The 26949-nt window shown below is 36.1% G+C and overlaps 1 protein-coding gene across 4 annotated transcripts in view; it reads left to right on the forward strand.

Annotated features, from left to right (window-relative positions):
* LOC150079240 (OTU domain-containing protein 3-like) overlaps nt 1-26949 on the forward strand; it is a 154332-nt gene that overhangs the window by 25264 nt on the left and 102119 nt on the right. For all 4 annotated transcript variants that reach the window (XM_090382743.1, XM_090382742.1, XM_090382744.1 and 1 more), the window contains one exon: nt 12902-13050. In XM_090382743.1, the coding sequence (XP_090238869.1) occupies nt 12902-13050 (149 nt within the window). The remainder of the gene's footprint in view (nt 1-12901; nt 13051-26949) is intronic.

A 26949-nucleotide genomic window follows, 5' to 3' on the forward strand; every position in this document is an offset into this window, starting at 1 on the left:
GCCTCAAGAGATTGGACAAGGTCGGGATCATGGCCTGGTGCATTACCCAGCAGGAGCAGTGCCTTCGCAGGAAGCTTATTTTTCTCAGGATAACTCTTCACTGAAGAACAGAAAGCTTCAAGCACCCATTCATTGAAGACATATCTTGTAACCCAGGCCTTTGTTGAAATACTCTGAGGATGTTAGAGTGATACACCAGCAAAGGCTTCATCTTAATCTCCAGTGATATTGGCACCCAGTGGGAGAGTGAGTCTATCTTCCATAGGCTTATGTCAAGGTAAACTAGCCTCATCCTTAGTGATGAACGTCCTCCTGGGAATTTGCTTCCAGAAGAGGCTGGTTTCGTGAAATTAACAAAAATACACTCGGCTTACACACTGGACAAGCATCAAACAGATATTATCAGCAAAGTACTGTAATACGCGGGAATGTTGTGTTGAACAATAACAAAGACACTAATTGGTTGAGAATAATCATATGAATGATGTTCCGTGTGCCACGTGTCTGAAAATTTCCACCAATGCATCATTCCAGCTATATCGGAAAGCCATCGGTTCCTGCAAATACCATCGGTCCTTAAAATAAAAGATCATATGGAAGGTAAATCGGTTCCTGAGAATATCGGATGTTGATGTCATCAGAAGTCGAGGCTCCACTGTATTTCTTGTTCCATGATGGCTCACAACAGGCATTGAAATCCCCGACACCTTGATTTCCAGGTGCTGCTGCAGATTCCAGTAGGAGTGCAAGAATCATTTCTACCTCTGCCTGTGACTATTGTTATCTATTAGTCTGTTTTTCCCCAAGCTAGCAGTTTTGTGACTCACCTAACTGCCTTGATAGCATTAGCAAATATTCTGGCACCCTTTCTATTTAAGTGTATCCCATCCCTATAGCTCCCCATGTTATGTCAACGATCTGGGTATATTCTTACCATGTGTACGCCATATTCAAAAATTTCATTACTTCATACAGCATGTCCCCTCCCCTACTTTTTCTTATTATTGAATACACCATGAATTGTCAAACTAATAGAGTAAGCTTATCTGCAAAAAGATCTAAACCTCCCAAACACTACCTAGTTCAATTCACAAATATACGTGGCCTCAATTCTGATATCAACGATGTCCATTTCCACTTGCAGTCTGCCAAATCCCGTGTACTTTTTCTGACAGGATCTGTTATCGGTTGATTCAACTACTGCTCATCTCAGTTGCACAAATTATTCGCTGTGCGATTTCTTTCGCCTCAAAGGTGGTACTTGTTTATATGTCCATTCCGATATTCCCTGTCAGAGACTTGATAATTTGGAATCCCCTCTTTTCGATCTTCTCTGGCTTAAAATCTCTCTATCTCATTGTGTCATATTCGTCTGTTGTCTCTACCGTTCTCCCAACTCCACTAATCACTTGGAGCTCTTTGACTTCTTCTCTTTTCAACTTGACTTTCTCCAGTCCAATTTTCCTAACAGTGAGGTAATTTTCCTTGGTGATTTTAATGTTCACAACTCCAGCTGGCTTCTGTTTTCTAGTCACACCGATCCAGCTGGTCGAGATGCTGAGGCTTTTGCAATTACTAATGACCTTGCACAGATTGTTCATTTACATACAAGAATACCAGACAAATAACCCTTCTAAGTACACGGTTGAAGTGAGTGGTCCTTTAGGCACCTCGGATCATAACTTGGTGATTGTCTCTTCTCCAATGGAGCCTTTATCTTGTGGCTATTCCCAGCCTCATTGTTTGGCGTTACAAGAATGCAAAATGGGATGGCCTGCGATATTTCTTTTCCTCGGTCGGATTACTATTTCAAAACTTGTGATGTCAACGTTTGCTCAGATTGTGTCAGTGAAAATATTCTTGTAGGAATGGAATCCTTTATTCCATACTCCACTTTACAATCTCATCCCTTATCTAAACCTTGGTTTTCCAATAAATGTGCAAAGGCTATTCAAGAGAAGAATGTTGCATATCGTAATTGTCTTGTTTCCAATTCTTCAGTTTCATTTTCTGTCTACACTAAAGCTCGCAACAATTGTAAAGCAGTTATTAATCAGTCCAAACTAGATTTTGAACAGACTAAGAGTAGAAAACTTGCTTCTTGTCCTAATGGTAGCAGAGCATTCTAGCCTCTTGCCAAAGCTATTGGCTGCAACTTTTGCCCATCTGTGCTCCCATCTCTGTCAAAACCAGATGGTTCTGTTGTCACTTCAGCCGAGGATAAAGCTGACCTGCTAGCATCCCATTTTTCTTCCAACTCATGTATTAATGATCTTGATAAAACACCTCCCCCATTCCCAACACGGCTCTATTTAATGCCTCCTGTGGTCTTCCGTCAAAAGGATGGCAGAAGGATTTTGACGAATTTTGATGCTAAGAAAGCTCCAGGTTCTGATGGTATTTCTCCACTTGTTCTCAAAACCTGTGCTCCTGAACTTCTGTTCTTTTCTGCCTTTTTTCACTTTCTTATTCCAAAGGTGTTTTTCCTTCTGCTTGGAAATTTGCTCATATCCAGCCAGTTCCTAAAAAGTGTGGCAAATCCTTCCCATCCAATTATCGTCCTATTGTAATTACTTCTACTCTTTCTAAAGAAATGGAGAAATCAATTAACCGCCAACTCTTAAACTACCTAGAAACCTTCCGTCAGTGTCGATCCACTGGTGATATTCTGGGTTATGATACCCATTTATGGACAAATTCAATGGACAAGTTCGGTGAAACACAAGCAGTTGCTCTTGACATCTCAAAGGATTTCGATCGTGTTTGGCATAAAGGTCTTCTAAACAAGCTTTCATCTTATGGTTTGCCAACTGTTTTTTGTAATTGGTTTTCCAGTTTTCTCTGATTACTCACTGAGGGTGATGGTAGATGGCTCTGTCTTCTAACTTCTCTACTAATGCTGGTTTCCCCCAAGGTTCAGTTCTCCCCCCCCACCCCACTCTTTTCCTCTTCTATATTAATGACCTTCCATTGACTGGGAAACCTGTTCATAGTTTTGCTGATGATAGCATATTGCATTCCATTTTCCATTTTGAGAAACCCTGCTCAATCAGCTTCAACTTATCGAATATCTGCTATCGATTCCTTAAATGCCAGTCTTCGGGTAATTCTCTAATGGGGAAAAGACAGCTTAGTTGATTTTAATCCTTCTAAAACTTAGTTTTGTCTTATATCTCGCAAAAAGGATTCTTCTGCTCCTATGCTTACCTTTTGTGATACTCCGATTTCTAGGCAAAATGATATATCTCTTTTGGGGATTACCCTGACTTCTAATCTCTCTTGGCACAAGCACATTACAAATATGCTTCCTCTGCATCTAAAAAACTTGGTTTTTCTCTTTCGCTCTCGGCGTTACTTTTCTTCCAAACAGCTGTTCACTCTGTACAAATTGCAGATCTGCTCTACCATGGAATATTGTTCCCACATCTGGCGTAATGCCCCCAAAACCTCTCTCAGGTTTCTAGATTCCATTCAGAAGAAGGCAGTTAGGTTAATTAATGACTCCTCTCTAACAGAGTCTCTCCAATTGCTATCTCAGACATACTGTTTCTGCTGCATGCCTTTTCTACAGATACTTCCACGGGCACTATTCTTCTCCTAAATTGGCTTCTATAATTCCTGCTCTCTCTTTCAAAACAGTCCGAACATGTGCTGCCACCAGCCAACATCCATTTACTGTCCAACTTCAAACTTGCAGAATGAACATTCCATCTTTCTCATTTATTCATTCAACTGCCGTTTTCTGGAACAAGCTTCCTTCATACGTATTTCCTGAAAATTACAGTCTACAGAAGTTCAAGTCTAATGTCAACAAATACCTTCTTTTGTCTTCTCAACCTCCAACCCAAGCACTGTATTAAATACTATAGGTTCTAATACGTCTCGTGTTTGGGGTTTTCATAAAAAATATCAGTCGCTTTATTTGACCAAATTTGGCACAGTCATTGGAACATTGCTGACACTTTACCAATTGTGTAGTTGATATCACCTCTGAGTCTCTGTCGCTAGACAATATTCTTCCAAGCTATGAGTTGATGTTCAATAACTGTTCGTGTGTCCATTTGAGCATTGCCAGACTGCATGGTGTTTGTTTTATCTTTGCTTATCCTGAGCCCTATTTTATCAGCCACTGTCTCCAAGTTGGTGGTTATGCCTTATATCATTTTCTTTTTTCTGCTAGCAATGCATTGTCATCTGCAAAGTCTAGATCTATGAGGCTAGACTGGACATTCCATACATTCCTGTGATGCTCCACAGTGACTCTCTGTGTACGCTGTCAAATTCTTTTTTGCAATCTATAAAGTTAATTGACAGTGGCTGTCAGAATTCCACACTCTGTTCAACGATATTGCACACAGCGCGAAAATTTGTTCACTGCACAATCTCTCAGGCCGTAAACCAGCTTGCTCTTCTCATAGGGTTTTGTTGGCTGCAGTTTGTAGCCATTTAAGTAAGACAATACTGAAGATCTTGCCAGGGACTGAAAGGAGTGCGATGCCCCTCCATTTGTTACAGTTCATGGTATTGCCCTTCTTTGGTAGTGTTACAATTACCGGCGCCTCTGTAGCCGGGTGGGCAGGAGCAGCAGTACATAGCACATGCTTCTTGATTAAATCGGGGTTCAAGCCCATGACCACCAAATACGGAGGATGTGGAAAGGTCAGGGAATGACCACCGCATATCCCAGAGCAATATGGCCTTAGTTGCTAATGCTCCTAAAAACCGAAAAAAAAAAAAAAATAATAAAATAAGTTACGATTACGCCTTTTCTCTGCTCATCTGGAACACACTGTGTTTGCCAGAACTCATTCAACAGTCTTGTTAGCTTTTGTATTATGGTGACTCTGCCGTGTTTCAGGTTTCTGCTGAGGTTTGGTTGTATTGTATATGGCTGTTTTTTAATATGAAATATGTTTATTGCCCATGAAATTTAATTTCTAATGCAATGTGAACTTTAAAGGAACCTCCTTTTTCCAAAGAAACTTGTTTTTTGTATGTTTTGGCCAAATACCTCTTATTTTCCTCCTACTTACCAATGTCAGATCTCAAGCATTTTTGAAAGTCAAAAGTTGGCAGCTATGAGTCTTTTATTGGATAAAACCTAAGATTAGCAATTAAAACATTACTCTTATGTTGTAAGAGTAGTGTTTTTTAACTACCTATGAGTTTAGCTGCAGCTGGACTGCATACGTAATTTTGCAGTTTTACATTACTGTTCTTCATTTAAGTTGCAAAGCAATATATATTCATAAAAAAATAATATATTGTACTTTATTAATACCAGTAAACAAATATAACTTAATAAGAAATAATTTATTTCTCTTATTTCTTCATATTTCAATTGTTTGTATTTCAAATTAAAGCAAAGCTTTATGAAGTATTACATAAAGAATACTTAATTTAGTCATCAGTTTAATGCCAATAAACACTAGCTCCATTACATCCATTACATGTACCACACAAGTCTGATATTTATTACAATTATTACTGGTTTAGTTTTGCATTTCATATTTGACACTGTTGTCATTTTCTACCAGTTCTTTTCATTTTCTGCCATTCATGGCTCTGATTGCTGTGACGTTGGAGCATCTTTTTATTTAGATCTATCGAGGTTTTCTATAAGTTAATCAATGAATTGCAAAATAAAGAGAAATTGAGCGTAATTTTTAAGGGAAAAACCCCCACTCGTTTATAACAGCTAGATCCAGTATGCTATAGAAAACTTATGACTGTCTTCTAGTATTTGCTCTGACAGAATATTTCCTTGTCATCTGATCAACCACATATGTGCATTGTCGTGTTTAGTTGAATTATAAATTTTTAAAGCATCAGGTTGACATCTGATGTTCACATTGACATGTGCAAGGTACTTCGAATTAAAACATTCTTTTCTACTTTTCATTGACAGCTTATCAGTTAACAGTCATTATGTTCCATAATTTTAGTAGAATAAGGGTCATTATTTTTATTTCTTTTAGAGAGATGGGTAATTCCTTTCTGACGAGGGTCATAGTGCTACAGACTGTTGTTTGATTAATAATTTTTCAGCAGTATGCAACTTCTTTTTTTTTTTTTTTTTTTTTTTTTACAAAGTAAAACAACCTGTGAATAATTGCATTCCTTCCTTTTTGAAGGATTGGCTCTGTCAGCCTACAACTACATGTTCCGATAATATCTAACCTGTCAGTTGATTATCATCTTCAGTGTTCTCCCTGGAAAATTTTTGCCAGCCTGGTGTGACATTATGAAGTAGCCAGGTGGGGAAGTGTAATACTTTGCAATACAGTATTATAAAATTTTCTGTTATTTATAAATGTGACTTAAGTGATCCAGAGTAAAAATTAATTGCATAATTTAACATTATATGCTCCAGTTGCATTGATCTCAATCGCATAGTATGTTCGAATTAATATTGAACGAGATCAGTGAGCAGTACTGAGAGAATCGCTTAAATTTTAGCCGGGCGGTCAGTTAAATTCACTGGGTGGTGCACCCATTCAATAGGTCCTGGGGAGGACACTCACATTCACACATGAGAAATTCTGTAGGGAAGTGGAGGCCAGAAATTTATCAAACTCTAACAAGGTGTTACAAGGGGCGTTCAATAAATTATATAATTATCTACCTAAGGTATTTAGCATTAGAAGAGACATATGTTGCAAGAAAGCAAGCTTATAAAGCATCAGCCAAAAAAAAAAAAAAAAAAACCTTCCCATTTCACCCATCCATTCACTCCAAAAGTTTGTCCACATTTTCCTTGAATACTTCCCATAGTTATATTTCAGTGATTCATGATTTAACATGTTCCTAGATATCTCAACTTGAATCATACTAATTTTGATCCTGCTTGTGTTTTTAGGTCATGCTGCTGTAACAGAAAGAACAAAGACACCTGTATCAGATTATGGATTTTCTGAAATTGGAGCATCATTCAGTCATCAAGTTTGTCACTAAAGAAGGAAATGAATCAAATGCCATTCATGAAAGGATGGTGGCTGGGTATGGAACAGTGCACTTTCAGAGTACCAAGCGAAATGCTTGTCGAAACAATTCAAGTGGGGTAGAGTCCGTGTTCAGGAAGGCCCTGTGACAGTGACCACTTCAGAAATGTTCTGTGAAGTGGTCACTGTCACAGTGACCACTTCACAGAACATTCCACTTCACGGAGACGGAGGGTTGTGATTAATGGGTATTCTTCAGGTTGGTCAGAAAAGTGGCAGCTATGTTTTAATGCAGCAAAATGCAGCAAGATCCTACACTTGGGGAATAGCCACCTCAAAATAAATTATACCACTTCAGTAATCTATAGACCAGAAGATTGTGAAGAATATGAGTCTTTACATCAAATGAATTGGGCAAGCAAGTGCAAATGTCTTATTAATGGGTGACTTCAATTTGCCCCAGATTGATTGGAATAAGTGGGAGGGAAACTCATCTTTGGGGAAAAAAATATTCTAAATAAACTAGATGATTATTATTTGTACCAGCATGTCAGAGATAATACTAGGGATAAGAATATTTTTGACCTCTTCATTACTCACAAATTAGATGACATCACTGGGGCTTAAAATACAAGAACTATTGGCAGGTGGTGTCACACAGTTCAGTTGGAACTCTGACACATGTGTGAACTGTGTTGCTTCATCTTCCCATTTCAGTTGGAAGATGAAGAAAGATCTTGCAGTAATTAAGGTAAAGGCATAGGTTTTAATTTCAGGAGAGGGAACTTCGACAGTTTAAGGTGCTGTATGGTATCTGTTAATTGGTCGGATTGCAGAGTGAGTGCGAATACACTTTAATTATGGAATACCCTTAAAGCAGAAATCAGAGAAGCCACGAATGCATACATATCATTAAGAAAATATTGCAGGAGGAGGATGCTAAAATGGATGAATGTGGAGCTGGCCAGTTAAATAGAGAAGAAAAAGTTAGCATGGGACAGTTACAGAGTGATGAAAAGGACTAAAGCCGACAACAGCTACAAGTTGATTTGTAATAGTACCACAGATAATGTTATAGAGGACAACATTGTGTATCAGAAAGCACTGGCTAAGAGAGCGAAGAATGGGGACAAGGAATTTTTCGTGTGTGTGAATACAAGGAACTAAAAAGCAAACCAGATTGAACTCTTGTGCACTGGGTGTGAGAAAGTCTTAGACAACCCAGCTGATGTTGGAGATGAAACAAACGTGGTACTTTGCATTTGTATTTACTGAAGAAAGACATTTAGTGCTGAGAAGAGGCTGTCCAAGTAAGGCTGAGTCTTATGAAATTAGTGATTTTGAAATTACAGATGACTTTTTATTAGAAAAACATTAGAGCATAAAGGCAAGTAATTCTCCTGGAGTTGATAGCATATACATAGTAAATTTGAGGGGGGCTGCCAGGGAATGAACAATTGAAGTTAATTATGAGGGCATCTTTGGACTTGGGAGGAGATTCCTTTGAATTGGAGAAGTGTCGATGTTTCACCAATACATAAAGGAAGTTCTAAACTACAGGTGGGTTAGTCTGACTTCAGTGGAAGAGAAATTCTTAGGGGCATTGATTAAGAGTGCGATCCAGAAATGCTTAGATAGATATGGTTTTCTGAATAACACACAACATGGTTTTGTTAAGGGAAAATCATTATTGTTAACTAATTTAGTAAGCTATTTTGACATAGTTACTCATGAGGTGGATGTAGGGAACAATTTAAATTTGGATTTTACGAGGCACTTGACTCAGTCCCTCGTAAGAGGTTATTGTATAAGCTGGAACATATTGGAATTCCTGGAAAAATTCTAAGATGGGTTACTGGGTGGCTGCAGGGCAGGAGACGGAGGGTTGTGATTAATGGGCATTCTTCAGGTTGGTCAGAAAAGTGGCAGCTATGTTTTAATGCAGCAAAATGCGAGATCCTACACTTGGGGAATAGCCACCTCAAAATAAATTATACACTTGGTACAGTCTAATTAAAAACAGTAAAGGAAGAAAGGAATCTGAGTTACAATACAGGCAGATATGAAGTTTTCTGCATGGTGTAAACAGGCAGCCAGGAAAACTCCTTGTGGTCCTATCAATGATTTATTGAACATTATCCTGTAAAGGTATGGAAATCATAGTCCAACTGTATAAGGTAATTGTAAGACCACATTTGTAATACTGTGTTCAAGTATGGAGACCTCATCTGAAAAAATACATTGAGCTTCTTGAAAGAGTTGAAAGACGGGCAACACACATGGTGTGATTGGCAAAAGGGTGACCATACGAGGAAAGACTGTATATATATGTGCTACAGAGCTTGGCAACTAGACACCTCAGAGGTGACCTGATTGAGGTTTATAAGGCTCCGAGAGGGGTTGGTAAAGTGAATGACGGCAGAATTTTCACTGTTAAAGAGAATTCCAGAACTCAGGAGCATAAATTCAAATTATAGGGGAAGAGATTTAGACTAGATTGCAGGAAGTTTTTCTTTTAGCTAACAAGTCGTTGATTGCTCAAGCAGGTTGCCTTCACAGGTAGTTGAATTGAAAGTTCAATAGGATAGTTAGCTATGTGGGAAGGGAAGCAAATAATTTGTATTTTTTTCTTTTTTTATATATATATATATTTTTTTTTTTTTTTTCTTTCCCTCCCCCTTCCAGCTAGTGATGCAAAAGACTGTGGCTACTGCTATTAAAAGTCAATGCTTGTATTCAACTCATACTTGATTTTAGCTCACAAGTAGTTGAGGCTGACAGTTTGAATAAATTCAAAGGTCAACAACTGGGTACTTACCTGTGTGAGGAGGGAAGCTTATAATTTGTTTTCTTATCTACTTGGTTGGTTGTGGGTTTTTTTTTTTTTTTTGGCCAGTGCAACAAAAGCCTGTGGCTTCTTTGCACTATATGGTGAATACTATTTGCTATTAATTTTCAACAAAGTAAACAGTTTTCATTAATATCTCAAAGCATATTGAAATCACTTCTTCCTATAATGCTTCTTAAAATTATCACTAACTTTGGTCAAAATTAGATCACTCTTTTGTTGTGTTCCAGTTTGTTGCCTTTAATGTATTTGCTTATATCCTAGGGTCACCAGATGTCATAGTTTTCTTTGTTTTGCCCAAAGAACGTTTTGGGACACATGTTCCAGTTTTCCAAAATTAAGTGATTTACTCAGCAGCTTTTATCATCTCCAATTATAGGAATTCACTCACTGTCAAGCTGGATTTAACCAAATATGACTTGATAAAAGTCATTGGCATTTCTAGTGGTGGAAAAACCACTTATAGATGTAAGCTCACCAAGAACTGATTCTAAGAACTAGACATGCATTTCTCTTCCTTCTCTGTCTATAAACAGTCTTACTGAATGGTTCATGTTCTGAGAGTATCCTCCTGTGGGCTGAAAAGTGGAATTCCATGTGGCCATTGGACAGACAATTGCATTGTGTGGTAAGACAATCTTGTGCAAAATCAATCTCAATTGATCTTGCACACGAATGCAATATTATTTTCATTACTACTTGTTCGAACTTTAATTTTGAGAATTTTATTTTTTTTTCTATAGAAGTGTCAACTTATAAGTTGGCACATTTGAAAACTCATTGGCTAAGTGAGCATTAAAGATTCTATATTGAAGGTATCTTTTCTTGTGGAAGAAAAGCTGCAAAATATATTTCAAAAGTTTTTGAATCACCATTAAGTGAAGTATATTTCCTTGTTGTGTTATAGTGTTCCTTGGCATATTCAGTAAGCAGTTACTAAAAATTGAATGCCCCAAAAATTGTTTAATTGAGGTCATGAGTTACATGCATCAAATGATTGAAATGCTTAAATAACACACTGAACAAAAATTTGTTCTCTTTTAAGTGCTTGCAAAATTTTAACTGACCACAAATTCAGGGTGAAGAAATCATAATTTAAAGATGAAATATTTGATATGTATAAAATTACTTGTGTATACCTAGAAAAATGGGCTGTGAACCCCTTCAGTATATTCAGATTTATGGGCTAGGCTATTTTAAAAATTATACCCTTTATCAAATATGTGTAAAAATATTATTGATAATATGGAAATTCAGATTGAATTGATGAAAACTTATTTAGTCAGTTTTCTTTGCATAAGAATTTTATATCAGAAGAGCTGAAAGAGTTGTGATGGTTTGGAGATGTTATGATCATTGTTTTTTCCAAATTTTATATTGCAAGATCAGACCTCTTAAAATAAAAAATTATCTGGCTTTTTGTTTGGAAATTCGTGAATAATTATTGAAATTATAATTATTGAAACTGGCCACACCTCAGACTCTGTCTCACCAGTATTGCATTCTCAAATTATATTTTAGAAAAATCTAATTCATTGAAGGCTTCGTAATGTATAACATACTACCAGTTACACTGTTTACATTTTCTTGGAAAATTTATTTTTCTCCAATATAGTTTTGACATGCTGCATTAATTAAAGTGTGTGTTTAGTATGCTGGTTTATCATCCTATCAATGTTGTGGTACTACACTGACAGTGGTAGAGAATGAAAGGGACCTGGGGGTGGTTGTGCAGGCAGATATGAAGTTCTCTGAGCAGTGCAGACGGGGTGCAAGAGTAGCTCATGGTGTATTGTCGATGATATATAGGAATTTTTCTAGCAGGGATAAGGAGGTGATTATTCCCTTTTATAAGGCAATGGTCAGACCACACCTAGAGTACTGTATACAGGTCTGGAGGCCTCATTTCAAGAAGGATGTAGAGATGCTGGAACGAGTACAGATAAGGGCAACAAGATTAGTGAATGGAACAAAGGGATGCTCTTACGAAGAAAGGCTTAAGTTTTGCAAATTACAGTGTCTGGAGACTAGGCACCGGCGAGGTGATCTGATAGAGGTGTATAAAGCCTTGAATGGTTTGAGCATGCTCAATGCTGATGGGATTCTTCCTCTTGCTCAAAATAATCATCTGAGAGGGCATAAATTCAAATTGAGAAAAGACAGATGTAGGATAGACATGAGGAAATTTGCCTTTAGCCAGCGGGTGGTTGGTTGGTGGAATAGACTTCCATCCCTTGTCGTGGAAGTTGATAGCCTAAATAAGTTTAAGGCTCAGCTGGACAGGTATTTCGAACAGAGGGGTGAAGTGGAAGTGGTTATTTTTTATTTATTATTTTTTTATTTATTTATTTTTTATTTATTTTTATTTTTTGGCTGATGCTGCATAAGCTTGCTTTCTTGCATCAAATGCCTATACTAATGCTAATGTTCATTGGTCAAATGGATAAAACTTATATGAAAACTGTTAATGCCATTTTTTTATGTAAATTTAACATGAAGATATCATCTGAAGATTTTCATTGATCAAATATGGTTACGTAGGAAGACGTTCAGTGAAATATGATTGAATAAATCCTTTGGCTCCTGACTTAGTTTATTGTAATACTGCTTAATTATTCCTTAAATATATTGTAATTATGTTACAATGTATTAAACCATATTTTCTCTTTTATAAACATGTTTCATTTTTTCAGCATATATTACCTAAACGTGGTGTAGTTCTCATTATCCCTTCCTCTTTTATTGCCACAGATTTTATGCTTTAAAGCTCTTTTTGTCCTACTTGTGGCCATCAGCATCTGGTCTCCCTTTTATAACCTTGTATGTATGTATGTGTCAGGTATATAAATTTGCATTTAAATCCTTTGTCATATGAAAATGTGCAATTCTCAGCTTTTAAATATTCTTGAAACATTTGTTAGTGAGCTTCCTTTTGAAATTATGTATAGTGAATATATCTGTAATTTAGAAACTTTAGATTGTGGAATTGCTTTTATTTTTCTCATTAGCTTCCATTATCATGGAACTTCTGCGATTATCTATGTTTTCCTGCCTTTAATCTTATGTCTGTGGGTTATGTTTATTTATCCTGTAACATTTGTGTCATTTGTAGCAACTGTCTGTTTCGAGCACTGGGAGACCAGCTTGAAGGTAACACAGAAAATCATGTGAAACACAGGCAAGATGTTGCCAAGTATATGCTACTGCACAGAAAGGACTTTGAGCCGTTTGTTGAAGATGATATTCCTTTCGAAAAGCATAGTAGGTATATTTTTAGGAAAAAAGAAAATAGTCAAATTTTTACTGTGATTGCATGTTCATTTCTTAAACTAAAAGAATATATATATTTTTAAGATAACTGTGATTACAATATAAAAATCGGTTTAAATGCGCATGTAAACAGTTAAGTAGTAATTTGAACTCAATAAGATTTCAAAGCATTCATTTGACTGGCTGATGAAGTCACTAGAATGTATGATACATTTTCATTATCAGAACTTTGAATTATGTAATGGCTTGTATTGAACAACTTTATTACCAGTATTTTGTCAGAGAATTGCTGTTGCAAAGAAAAAAACAGGTTGTTGGCTTTCCAGTAACTGGCACTGAAATAGTTTAAATGAAAGAAATTAACAGAAATACATATGATAAAAGTGAATTCAGAACTTGTTAGCTGCCTAGTTGCCAGAATGATTTTTAGTTTAAGCCTGCTGGTTCCCAGCATGTAGCCCAGTGGTCAGGAGCGAGAGTGTGTAGCACGCATTCCTTGAGTGCACCGGGGTTCAAGCCTGTGACTACAAAATACGATAAATATTTGTAGTGACGATTTATTGTAAACTCTACTGACTTGGTTGTCGTGCCAGAGTATAAACAGAAAATTTATTTATTTATTTAATTAATTTTTAACCATGGATATTGATGTTTCAATTTTCAAGATTCCCATAAGACGCTCAGTATGGAACAAAAGAAGTAAATAACACTTGCATTGGGATACTGCAGAAAAATATTGGAAAGAAAAAATTTGTTAATACTATTTATTTTAGCAACAAGTCTTTTTTCTGGCAGTATTGGCTGCTTATGCCAAATAGTTCATGTTTTTATCGATCAGTATTTGGTCTGTAACATATTAAGTTTCTCAGTTTGTACTAATATATAAAAATTAGTCTTCAAGACCTTTTAATAAATAAATTTTTGTCTATTAGAATTTTAGGTGTACACCAGTTCTTTTTCTATTCACTTATAAAAAAAAAATTCCACAAGGATTAATTCCTAATCTGAAGAGATTCTGTATATACATTCCACTCATTTTTCCACAAACACCAGTGTTTTCAGCTGTAATGCACTTTGCATGGTAAACAGTCCATAAGCAGGTTAATACAAGTTTCATGCTAACAGTAAGACTGGTTATTTGCTTTAGACTCCTTTAAAGTAACTTCTTTGGGGAACTCTACTTGAAACTGTTTTCTTTTGTCATGATCAGAAGTATTTCTGGGTTTTGTTTGCTGATTTAGATTTTAGTGCTCCGGTGTATGCTTCTGGACTTCCTCCCAAATGTGTTCCTTTCAGCAAAGTTATACTTGAACAGAAAGATATAAAATGGAGTCAAATTGTGAAGTAGTAAGGAAGATGTTACATTTTGATTTTTTTTTTTTTTCCCCTTCAGAAATTTCCATGTGAGCTGTTGCATTGTGACAATAGTGTATTGCTTGTCTGTTATTTCCACAACCTGTTAAGTATTTGTCCTTGGGGAAGTGCTAAGTGGACAATACATTTTTTTTTTTAACAATGCATGTTTTGGAGCAGATTCCATAGACCGCATTCAACGGAGTTCAGCTCTGTCACCTGGCTGCTTTTGTTTTACCTAGTCTTTCTTCTTTCTCCCTGTTGTTCTGTACCTCAGCAAACCATGACAATTTCACATGTGATGGCCACCTGAAATTGGTTGTGTGAATGTAAACATAAAATGCAGAGGTTCCAAAAAAATCTCTTCTCCATCATTCCCCGCCCGCCGCTGCCGCCGCTGCTACTTGATTTTGTATGTTGTAATAACTTGCAGATTGTGTTTATGGGTTCAGACTCTAGATTGTTCAGTTTCAAAAATGACAAATATTTGGTTTCATTTTTATTTAAAAATGGATTTGTTTTTTCTGTTTCTTAGCTTTTGAACACCATTGCAACTTATGCAAGTGAGTACATTTGAAGCCATATAAAACCCAATTGAAAGAACAACAAAATTTTTTTAAAATGATCACTGCCATGTTAGAGCATAAATTATGCTGATGTTAAAATTACTTGGATGCCTTAAAAAATGTGCAGTAGTATGTCTTCAAAGATACATTTCTTGCAATCACCTTTTAGATCGCCCCCCCCCCCTCTCCCCTATCTTGTTGCTATCAGTGATGAACATGGTGAATGGTTATGTCAAGAAATCTCATGTAGAATGGCACTAAAAGGAAAGCCATAATTCAATATGCTGGCAGACTACTGTTGGATGTTGTTCAGTGAAGCCCAAGATCATGGGCATCCAAATTTTTGAAGTGAGGGCCACATAGAAACATTGAGTAGTAGGTAGACTGAATTCAAAAATTTGTTTCACATTTTATAAAATCTATTTTATTACGCAGTCAACTGCACATACATATATTATGCCTAGCCATAAACAACAGGTGCCTCTGTAGCCAGGTGGGCAGGAGTGGCACTGCGTAGCACACGCTTCTTGATTAGACCGGGGTTCGAGCTCGTGACCACCAAATACGGAGGATGCAGAAAGGTCAGGGAATGACCACCACATATCCCTGGAGTAATATGGCCTTAGTTGCTAATGCTCCTAAAAACCAAATAACAATAACCATAAACAACATGAATAAATTTAAATAAACTTTTTACTAATAATAATCAATTATTATTATTATGATTACACCGAGTGGACAGAAATCATGGGTATTACTACCTAGTAATGGGTAGGCCAACTCTTGCTTGGATAAGGGCAGTCACATGGTGAGGCATTGAGTCCACTAGTTCATGAAAGCATTCCACAGGTATTTCCATCCATGCTTGCTGCACCACTGTCCATAGTTCCGGCACATTTCTGGGTGGAGAATCCAAAGCTCGAATGGACCTCTCCACAGCATCCCAAATATGCTCCACAGGGTTCATGTCCGGTGAACGGGAAGGCCATTCTATGGTGGTGAAATCTGCGGAATGCTCTTCAAAACATGTTCTAGAACCTACAACTGTGGGGAGGTGCATTGTCCTGCTGAAAGAATCCATTGCCCTGTGGGTGCATGATGACCATGAAGGGGTGCAGATGGTCTGCAAGAATGGGCACGTAACCTGGACTGTTCAGAGATGCATCTAGACATACCAGAGGTCCCAGCGTGTGACAGTTGAACACACCCCAGACCAACCATTACCAACTCCACCTGCCTGAAAAGTTCCTTGTTGACAGATAGGCGCATAGCTTCGTGCGGTTTCTTCCAGATACACCACTCCATCCACTCAAAATAGCTGGAATCTGGACTCCTCAGACCAGAAGACCTATTTCCAATCATCCAAGGTCCCTTGCTGATGTTCTTTCACTCAGCTGAGGCATAGACCTCTGTCATGGTGTTAGCAATGGAACTCTGGTGGGTCGGCAGCTCCCTTGGTGGAGACATTTCTGGCACCTCCCTCGTTGAAGTCGGTGGTGATTTGTGCCATCGTTGCTCTCCTGTTGGCTGAAGCAATGCAAGACAGACATCGACAGCAACATTCATCTGCCTTTCTCCACCCACAGCACTGTCCACGATGAGATGGAAATGGTATATTCCAGATACACTCTTGATACTATTTAACGGGGGTAGTGAAATTTTTGTTCTACCTCCGCAATAGTGACCCATGCATCAGGCACCCACTATCATCCCTCTTTCAAAGTTGGTTAACTCAAGACACTTATCCATATTGACATCGAATTACCATCTACATGAATGCATGTACCTATATATTTGCCAAGTGGTGGGTTCATCCACTAGCGTGAGAGATGATAGCATCGCGTTGCTCAGAAATCAGGTAATCTATTAATTCTGTCTTTCGGTGTACAACACAAGCATTAAAGTTTTACTTAATGACAGGAAAATATTGATACATATACGATGAATTATTTACAAGTATTAACGAAAGCACTGTGCTTGCTTTTTTACTTGTAATATGTTTGATTTTTATTGTTAAATTCGAAATTATTTGAAAACATTCAGAAGATTTTTAATAAATCTTCCAAATGTTTGTCTGTAAATCTTGAGCAGTTTTTGATTTTGTTTTTCATCCTTAAATTTCCGTGCACAAAGTATATAAAATTAAATTTTTACATACTTTGTAAAAATAATTTTTTTTCCACATAGCGAAATTCTTTGTTACTATAATTGGTGCAGGTAAAAAAGAACATTAATTTAAAAGTATGATTTGACTAAGTTAGTCAGTTCCAGCTGTAGATTTCCTTCAACATTTTCAACCTTAATTTGAAGTGAATTTTGAAATAATGTAAATGAATTTTCATTATTATTAAAATCAATGAATTGCTTTCAAAAAAAATAGGCGCCTCCGTAGCCAGGTGGGAAGGAGCAGCAGTGCGTAGCACACGCTTCTTGATTAAACCGGGGTTCGAGCCCGTCACCACCAAATACAGAGGATGCTGAAATGTCAGGGAATGACCACTGCATATCCCGGAGCAATATGGCCTTAGTTGCTAATGCTCCTAAATAACAAACAAACAAACAAAGCTTTCAAAATTGAGTTTGAAGTAAAATAGCTGTCAGTATGTGTTAAAGAAAAATTGAATTTAGAAGACTTTTTTTTTTTCCCCACAAATTTTCGCCACTATGAAAATGTGAAAAATTTTGATTGCAACAACTTTCTTAATGTGGTTTTTTTTTTTTTTTTTTTAATGTGAACCCCAAGCACAAGAGGTATTATAACCTGTAGTATTTAGTACCATCATTGGGCTGAAAGTTGAAAACATGAAAGAAGATACTTATTGATATTAGACTTGAATTTCTGTAAGTTGTAATTTTCAGGAGATACATATGAAAAAAGATTGTTCCCTATAACAGAAATTGAATGAATAAATGAAGAAGAAAAGTTGGTTCTGTGAGTTTGAAGTTGGACAGTAAAAGAATGACTGGTTGCAGTACGCATTCAGACTGCTTTGGAAGAGAGAGTGGGGAATTATAAAAGCCAATTCGGAAGAACAGTGCCCGTGGAAGTTTCTATAGAAAAGGCATGCAGCAGAAAAAGAACATCTGTGAGACAGAGTGGGAAGACTGTTAGAGATGAGTCATTAATTAATCCGTCTGCTCTCTTTTGAATGAAGTCTAGGAGCCTGAGAGGTTTTGGGGGCACCACCTCAGATGTGGGAATGATATTCCATAGGGGTGTTTTTGCAATTTGTACAGCTTGGACAGCTGTTTAGAAAAAAAGTAACACAGAGAACGAAAGAGAAAATCCAGTTTTTTAGATGCAGAAAAAACAATATTTGTAATGTACTTATGCCAAGAGAGATTAGACATCAGGGTAATGTAATGTACTTATGCCAAGAGAGATTAGACATCAGGGTAATCCCCAATACAGATACAATAAACCCTCGCTAGTCTAGTTACACTTAATCCTGATCAAAATATTAAAAAATTTTTCACAGTTGAGTACTGTACTTTGAAAGACACATGGGATATATGTAGGAAGGCAGATGAGTCACTCTTGACTGCACACGCGCACGCGCGCACACACACACACACACACACACCACATTGTCAGTCGAAAGGATGTTATTGCCTATATTGCTTCATTTGCATACTTCCTTGTGTATGTACATAAATTAAACATATTTTATATATTATGGGTTTATATTATTGTTGGCTAAACCGCAACAACACTGCCTTGTTGAGGTCCTTGCATGTAGACTGTTTTTCCGATAGTCATGCCTTTAACTCTTATCAGATGTGCCTGCTAAATCTAATAGCTTCCCTTTATTTTTTATGATGTTGTGTATGATTTGGTCACCAACATTATAGTGGTTCATTAAATGTTGGCAACGATGTGGTACATCAATGGTACATTACGTTATGTGTAATGTACCACCGATGTACCACATTGTTGCCAATAGGTTAAAGATTCAATGAATGCACAGTTTTTAAACTTTTGAATAATTTCAAGTTTTTTGTTCAATTGAAATCACAGCTCTTTTGCGTTTATCCATCATTTTTGCAATTTCTAAGCAAAAAATATATATTTACTATATAAAAAAAATTTACACTCCTGACATAAATAATGAAACAAAATTTGTCTTTTTGCAGTGCAACGGAACACAACAATCAGTGCAATTCACTAAAACAAACTAAACATTTGTTCTCTTTCCATTGGGGTTTTTTTTTAGAAGTGGGTTCAAAAACAGCAGAGGTTGCTGGATAGTTACATTTGTCTCCCAATCACGACTTATAACACCGCTTCGTGTAGCCTATTTACGGCTTGCAAAACATCTGTTTATACATATTCTATTTATTACTTGAATTTTGATTTCTGGTGGATATATATATATTATATTATTATTATTTTTTTTTTTTTGAAGTCTTGAAGTGTCCCGTTTAATCCGATCCCAGTAAATCGAAAGTCTGCTGTACAACTTCTGACTCTTCTATCGATGGATAAATGTATTGTTTTTTTATAGTTTTTAAATAAATGCTGTACAGTGATATTTTTTTTTTATTTATTTTCATCAGCATTATCTATATCATTCGTTTTTCTATTTGCTTGTGTTCTAAGGCTTTTTGTCTTTTAGGGCTATCTCTTGTTTTGCTAATCCGGATGACCTCTCTCCCCAGTTAAACCGAATTAGCAAGGGTCTACTGTATATGAGCCTGAGAATCCTTTTTCAAAACTATGACTGGACTGAGTTTTAGAAGTATTGAAATTAATTGAATTGGCTTTGCCCCACTGGAGAATTACCTGGAAAGCAACATTTAAGGAATTGGTAGTGGTTTAACATTACTTTTAACTATTACACTATTATTTCATATTATATCTGCCACAGTCATTTCCTGAGTTGCATTTGACTGGTGTCTATAATTTTCTTAGGACTGAGCCCTCTTAGTAGCTTCATGCTGGACTATCTTCTTATTTTGTCCTCAGAATTTAGAATCTAAAAGCTAAATATATAAAATTATATATTAAAATTAATATCTCCAGGATTGTTAGCTGGAACATGTCCTTTATCATTCTATTATTTATTATATCATTTTGCTAGTAAAATTGGCACTTTCATTTAGTTAATTTTGTTTTTTGGCCTTTTTTATATTTTATCTTAGTTTGTAGGCTTTGGTTCAAAATGGAATACATAAATGTTACTTACTAGTTGTGTTGCAATAAGCTATTTCAATAAAATTGGTCTAGAGGTTTGTCACAAACATTCATCCAAGCTTGAAAATTAATCGAGGAATCTAAACGATGGAATTGACATTAAGGTCCCGCTTGTGAATAAAATAGAATGAAATTTGGCCAAATCCAATAATTCTGAGGGAACAAAATCCTCTTCTTGCATCTTCATGATGGTGGGACTGTTAGTAACCTTGGGTATATCCCATTTGCAAGGTCAGAAACACTGCACTTAGCATACTAGAGGTGACCAGTTGTGAACCAATGTAAACAGGGTTCCAAGTGTGGTATACATTTCACATAATGGAATGGTTGATCCTCTGTCACTAGACAATACTAGGAGGTAGATTAGCAGTGGCAAATGATGCAAGAAAGCAAGCTTATGCAACATCAGCAAAAAAATCTCTGATTTCATCTATTCTTTCCCTCTAGTAGTTTCTGTATTTCTTTCTTGAATTTATTTAAGCTATCAACTTCCACAACGAGGCAGAAGTTTATTCCAGCAATTAACCACCTGCTGACTAAAGTCAAACTTCTACACATCTATTTTACAACCATCCTTCCTCAATTTGAATTTGTGCCACCTCATGTGTGTGGTCTGAGCAAGAGGAATAAACACCTCAGCATTGAGCTTGCTGAATCCATTTAAAGCCTTCAGCCCCTCACAGTTGCCTAGTCTCCAGACACTGCAGTTTGCAGAACTGATGCATTTCTTGGTAAGAGCACTCCTTTGTTCCCCTCACCAATCTCATTGCCCTTCTCTGTACTTGCTCCAGCAGCTCTACATCCTTCCTAAAATGAAGCCTCCAGACCTGTATGCATGCAGTACTCAAGATGTGGCCTGATCATTGCCTTATACCTGCTAGCAAAATTGCTGTATATTGTTAACAAAACTCCATGAGCTGTCTTGGCAGCCTGTGCATTGCTCAGAGAACTTCGTATATGACTGCGCACAGTTAACCCCAGATCTTTTTTGATTTTCGCTGCCCTGAGTGTAGTGACACACATTTGGTACATTACTCTGTGGTAACGTACTGCAGTAATTAAGCCTGATATGCCTTCATTGATAAATATATAAAACACCAATGGGGTCCAACACAACTCCACTAATAACATTAGTCCACGAAGTACGATGTCCATTGATTACCACTCTGCATTCTCCCACTCACCCATCCCTTTATCCATAGCAGCAACTTTCTCTTAATGCCACATTGCTCCAATTTGTATAGCAGCCTTTTATGTGCAATAGCATCAAAAGCTTTCCTGAAATCTAAGTATGTGATATCAAAATTATATTTTGCATCCAATTCCTTTATGACCATATCATAGGTATCCAATGAAATTGGTCAGACATTTCCCCTTAACAAACGCATGATGTGTCTGAAGTATACAGTGCACTCTCGATTAACTGGGACACTTCAAGAATCCAAATTAAAAAAAAAAAAAAATCCAAAAAATAATCAACCTGAAATCATAAAATTCAAGTAATAACTAGAATAGGTATAAACAGATGTTTTTCAAGTCATAAATGAGCAACAAGAAGCAGATTATGAGATTATTGTGCCTATTATCTTGAAACCCCTGCTGTCTTCACACCCGTCACTCAAAAAAAAAAAAAAGACCAAATGTTTAGTTTGTTTTAGTGCATCACGTCGATTGTTGTATTTCATCACACTGCAAAAGGGCAAATTTTGTTTCGTTATTTATGTCAGGAATGTTGGAATTTTTTTTATGGTAACTATTTTTTTTTTTTTTTTTTTTGTTGTTGTTGTTTAGAAATCGCAAAAATGATGGGCAAATGCAAGAGAATTAAACAAAAACTTGAAATTATTCAAAAGCTTGAAAATGGTACATCCATTAAATCTCTAAAGAACCATTAGAACATTGGTGACCAAACCATATGTGTCATTTTAAAAAATAAAGGGAAGCTAAATAAAGGGTAGATTTTAAATCTAATGATTTAAAATCGACATCATAAAAAATAAAGAGAAGCATCGTATTGGACATGCAACTACTATGTGGTAAGTTTTTTTAATCTATTGCCATACTTTTTACATAGGTTGCTGAACGTTTTTCGATACAGCAAGTCCGTAACGTTTTTTTTTTTTTTTTTATATGACTGAAGATTTCAGTGAAAGGGACACACATTTCACTATAATAACTTAAACCCACAGAATTCCAGCTATTGGTATTATCACAAATGCAATCAGATAGAGTTTACTACCCATTTATAATTAGATGCACTAACAGAAAAATCCAGCAACCTGGAAAGTGCAAATTGTTTTTATTGTTTTATGGCAGTGACCTCCAGAAATGTGTTTTAGTAAAATGTGAGCTCGTGTGAGGTGATAATAGTGAGTTTTCTCCTTAACCCTATGAAGTTCTTTTCAGAAAATTTAATTTTGACTGTTATCATGGCGCCTACTAAGAGAATAAGTGACAGCGGTACTAGTAAATCTATTAAAAAAAAAAGCGATCGAGTTGGATCAGAAAATTAAAATAATAAGGATGTATGAAAATGGCCAAACATTAACAAGTATCACGCGAAATTCAGATTTGCCAGTGGCAACGGTGAACACAAAGGAGAAAGACAATATGAGAAGCAGTGAAGCAATTGGCACCAATAAGGTCAACAACTATAATAACCAAGGCTACGAAATACAAATCAGTTTTTACAGTTCAATAACATGCATGTTTACTTTTCTTATGTGCCATTCCGGCTACTTCACTGCTGTCCCCAGATAGTTTTTAATTGAACTAATTAAAAATATATAACTTTTTCTTCATTCTTCTGAGGATATTATGTGGTTTTTGTAATTTTGGCATATCAGGGATATAGTACCAATATTTTTTTTTTTTTTAGTCATTCCCGAGTTACATAAAACTCAACTTACGTAAGAAGTCTGGAAGCATATCTCTTACGTATTTTGGGAACGTACTGTATATTTGGATAAACCGGGAAATCGATTATCTGGGAATTTTTTTTTTTTTTTTTTTTACCATCTAAATCTTCAAATAGGCCTCTGGGGTTGGGAATATTCATATTCATAATAACTGCACAAACCTACACTAACCGTTATTAAAAATAAATAAATAGTGTTGTGTTATATTAAAATAATAATAATGTAACTAAATGAAATAAATAATGATATAATTCCACCGGATAAAATTGATTAAAAGGTAACTGACTGTACAATAAAATATGAAATTTTAAACTGCAATGAATAAATTACAATAAAACAATGTGGATAAAACACGGGATAATAAAAGTGCTAAAACTCCGTAGCCTTCAGAGGCATCCGCCTCCTTTTTCAACAGTAAGGTTTATCGTATGGCACATCCTTAAATATCAGCAGGCTCACGTTTCTCAGCACGTGTTTCTACAAGAGCATGGGCAGAACCGTGAGCCTGCTGATATTTAAGGATGTGCCATACGATAAACCTTACTGTTGAAAAAGGAAGCGGATGCCTCTGAAGGCTACGGAGTTTTAGCACTTTTATTATCTCGTGTTTTATCCACATTGTTTTATTGTAATTTATTCATTGCATTTTAAAATTTCATATTTTATTGTACAGTCAGTTACCTTTTAATCAATTTTATCCAGTGGAATTACATCATTATTTGTTTCATTTAGTTACATTATTATTATTTAAATATAACACAACACTATTTATTTATTTTTAATGATGGTTGCAATTATTATGAATATTTTTACCATCTATCCCGGAAAATCAAGAATCTACTGTAATTGCAGCTTTGTTTAGATGATCCTGCATTATTTCCTTTACCAGTGATGCAATTATTTTCTCTTGAACAGAAGTTAAACTAACAGGTCTATAATTATTCATGTCGCTCTTGATCATTTATGTATTGGGGAGACATTCGCATATCTGCAGTGTACGGGAATCTAACATGAATCCAAGGATGCTCTCATAATTATGTCTAAGGGTTTGCTTACTTCCTTCGTTGCCTCCCTTAATTTAAATGGATAAATTTCATCCACCCCAGGCACTTTTTTTTCATGTTTGACTTCAATTTCTCTTCCACTTTCCTCTCAGTTATTACAAAATTATTTTGCTCCCTGTTAGAGTTTGATAAACTGGCATCCCCTTCTGTAAGGAATTCCTCCTGGTGAATTTAGTTGCAAAATAGTCATTCAGTTTGTCAGCAACCTGAACTGGATCATGTACAGTCAAACCATCGATACTGAGTGGACCAATTTGATTCATCTCCTTCCTTTTAGTTTACATAAGTAATGAAGTCTGCTGTTTTTATTTGCATTCTTCGCCAAAGATTTCTCATAATCTGCTTTCGCTTGATGACTACTAATAGTAGTAATGGCAAATGATCCAAGAAAGCAAGCTTATGTAGCATCAAACAACAACAACAAAAAAAGTTTACCCATCTGTACCCCTCAAGAATTTGTCTAGTTCTCCCTTGAATTTATTCTACCCCATCCACTTCTACAACAGATGGAAGCCCGTTCCAACAAGCAACCACCTGCTGGCTGAAGGCAAACTTCCACATATCTATCCCTCCAAATGTGTGTAGCCTCCAAATGTGTGTAGTCTCTGCAAGTGGAAGAATGCCATTAACATTCAGCCTACTCAATCCATTCAAGGTTTTAAACACCTCATTCAGATCTCCCCACAGGTGCCTGGTCTCAAGAAGCTGTAATTTTCAAAACTGAAGCCCTTTTGTTCCCTTCACCAATTTGGTTGCATTTCTTTGCACCCATTCCATCAAATGCTTTCTAAAGTGAAGCCTCCAGACCTGTATACAGTACTTGAGATGCAGCCTATTCACTGACTGTTTGCTTAAAAGATTGGGGTTGCTATGACAGTCTCTTTAAGAACTAACCAGTCCTTCATCAGATAGCCTCTATTGGCAACACAAATGCAAAACAGATAGCTTTAGCTATGTTACAACTTTGAAAACTGAACATCAAATAACTTCTTTACAAGTGTTTCATCTGACAAGTTTCTTCTTTACAAGTGTTTCATATAGACCAACATACTATCTGATGAGGAACCAGTTGGTCCTGAAACACAGTCATAGTGGTCTCATGTTAAACAAATGACTGATTAACTACCTTAGTGAGGCCTTCTATTTGGAAGTGGTGCCATATCAGAGCAATTCGTTGCAAAGTCAAGTTTGCTTTATTGGAGGATTGAGACCATTGCATTGTCTATGCAGTTTAAAGGCCTTCAAAAACAGTTTAAAGGTCAAAATAGTACTGGTGCAGGCATTCTTTTTGCATAGATTCTCTTATTCCTATCATTGTTGATATGAGTTCCAGATTACTCTACATTATTTCTGGATTGTTTCTGTTGTTTAAATATAAGCTCAATATCATACCTTTATTGTAGGAAATCTTGACCCAACACTCATCAAACTGATCCGGTTAATGTAATATAAAATCTTTAAGTATTAAAATGCGAACATATCCCTATTAAAGGATTGTTAAATTATGTGATATTATATAAAACTAAACTTGTCTTCAATTCACGTAGTCTGCTAACTGCTATCAAGGAAGAACCTAGTGCAGCCGATGCACATCAACCTACTCCAAACTAAACCCATCAGCAATGATAGACCAGAAAGAGAAGACAATTGACAAACTGTATTAAAACTATATATTAAACTAAAACGGTATTAAAATATTATTAGGCTGAACTTTTTAATGCATGACCAGGTATTTTGGTTGAAACCGTTCTCACAAGAAGTAATGAGTTAAAATAGTATCCACTCTCTTATACTTTAAAATAGGCCCATCGCGACAAGGTTATTATTGTTAACCAAAGTGAATCGTGCTATTCGCACATGCACGTGAAGGTCCACGAGTCCTAAATAGTACATGGTCTCCATACATTTATAGAATAACAGTTTAATTTCATTTCAAGTGTTTCAGCTATTAACAGTTTTATGTATTCTTTCTGTGAATTAATTACTTTAGTTTCGTTAAACAGAAAAACGTGGTTCTCCTTTGCATGAAAGGAAAGTTCAGATGCACCTGTCCTTTCCACCCTCACAGATGCCTAGTGTTATTGTAAACGCATCGAAAGATAATTTTGGGTAGAGCCGATGTAAAAGGAGTTATACTCCCCACAAGCAATGTTATAGACAATATTCATTTGCTCCATGTTAGAGAGAGAGGTTGGTTTCCTTGCCGGCAATATTGTCTGAAGTTTACTTATCAGTTGTGCAACTATTTTGAATTCTGTATTTTTATAAATGTTAATAAACTGCTCATACCATTGTTGTACATAAAGAACTTTAATAAAATATTTATGTGTGGTGTTTTTAATCACCAGAACCAATTTGGATTTTAGTTTTGCCTGTCGTTGAATGTTCCTAATTATACCTAGTGTATATCCCCTGTTTAAAAATCTTGTAAGTTCCCTGAGTTCGTCATTAAGGGTTTCTTGTATAGAACTATATCTATACACATTATGAATTCGGTTGAAAATGATACTCCTTTTATATGTAAAAGGGTGGTAGCTCGAATAATGTAAAAATTTTCCTGCATTACTAGGTTTCCAATATATTTTAAAGTGTATGTTATCATTAACCCTTCTTAACGTAAAGTTAAGGAAGTTTATAGAGTTCTCACCTAATTTTTCTTGTTCCAACCTGTGTATATTATTAAAAGAACTCGTATGATTAATTACGTTGTCCCATCGGAAGTCCAAAAATTTGTCTGTAAATATCCGATTGAAAATCAATATAAAGAAATCTGATTAAATTAAATATTTTGGCTA

This window comes from Mastigoproctus giganteus, chromosome 10 (assembly GCF_048544385.1).
Source record: "Mastigoproctus giganteus isolate SK-2022 chromosome 10, ASM4854438v1, whole genome shotgun sequence".
NCBI lineage: Eukaryota > Metazoa > Arthropoda > Arachnida > Uropygi > Thelyphonidae > Mastigoproctus > Mastigoproctus giganteus.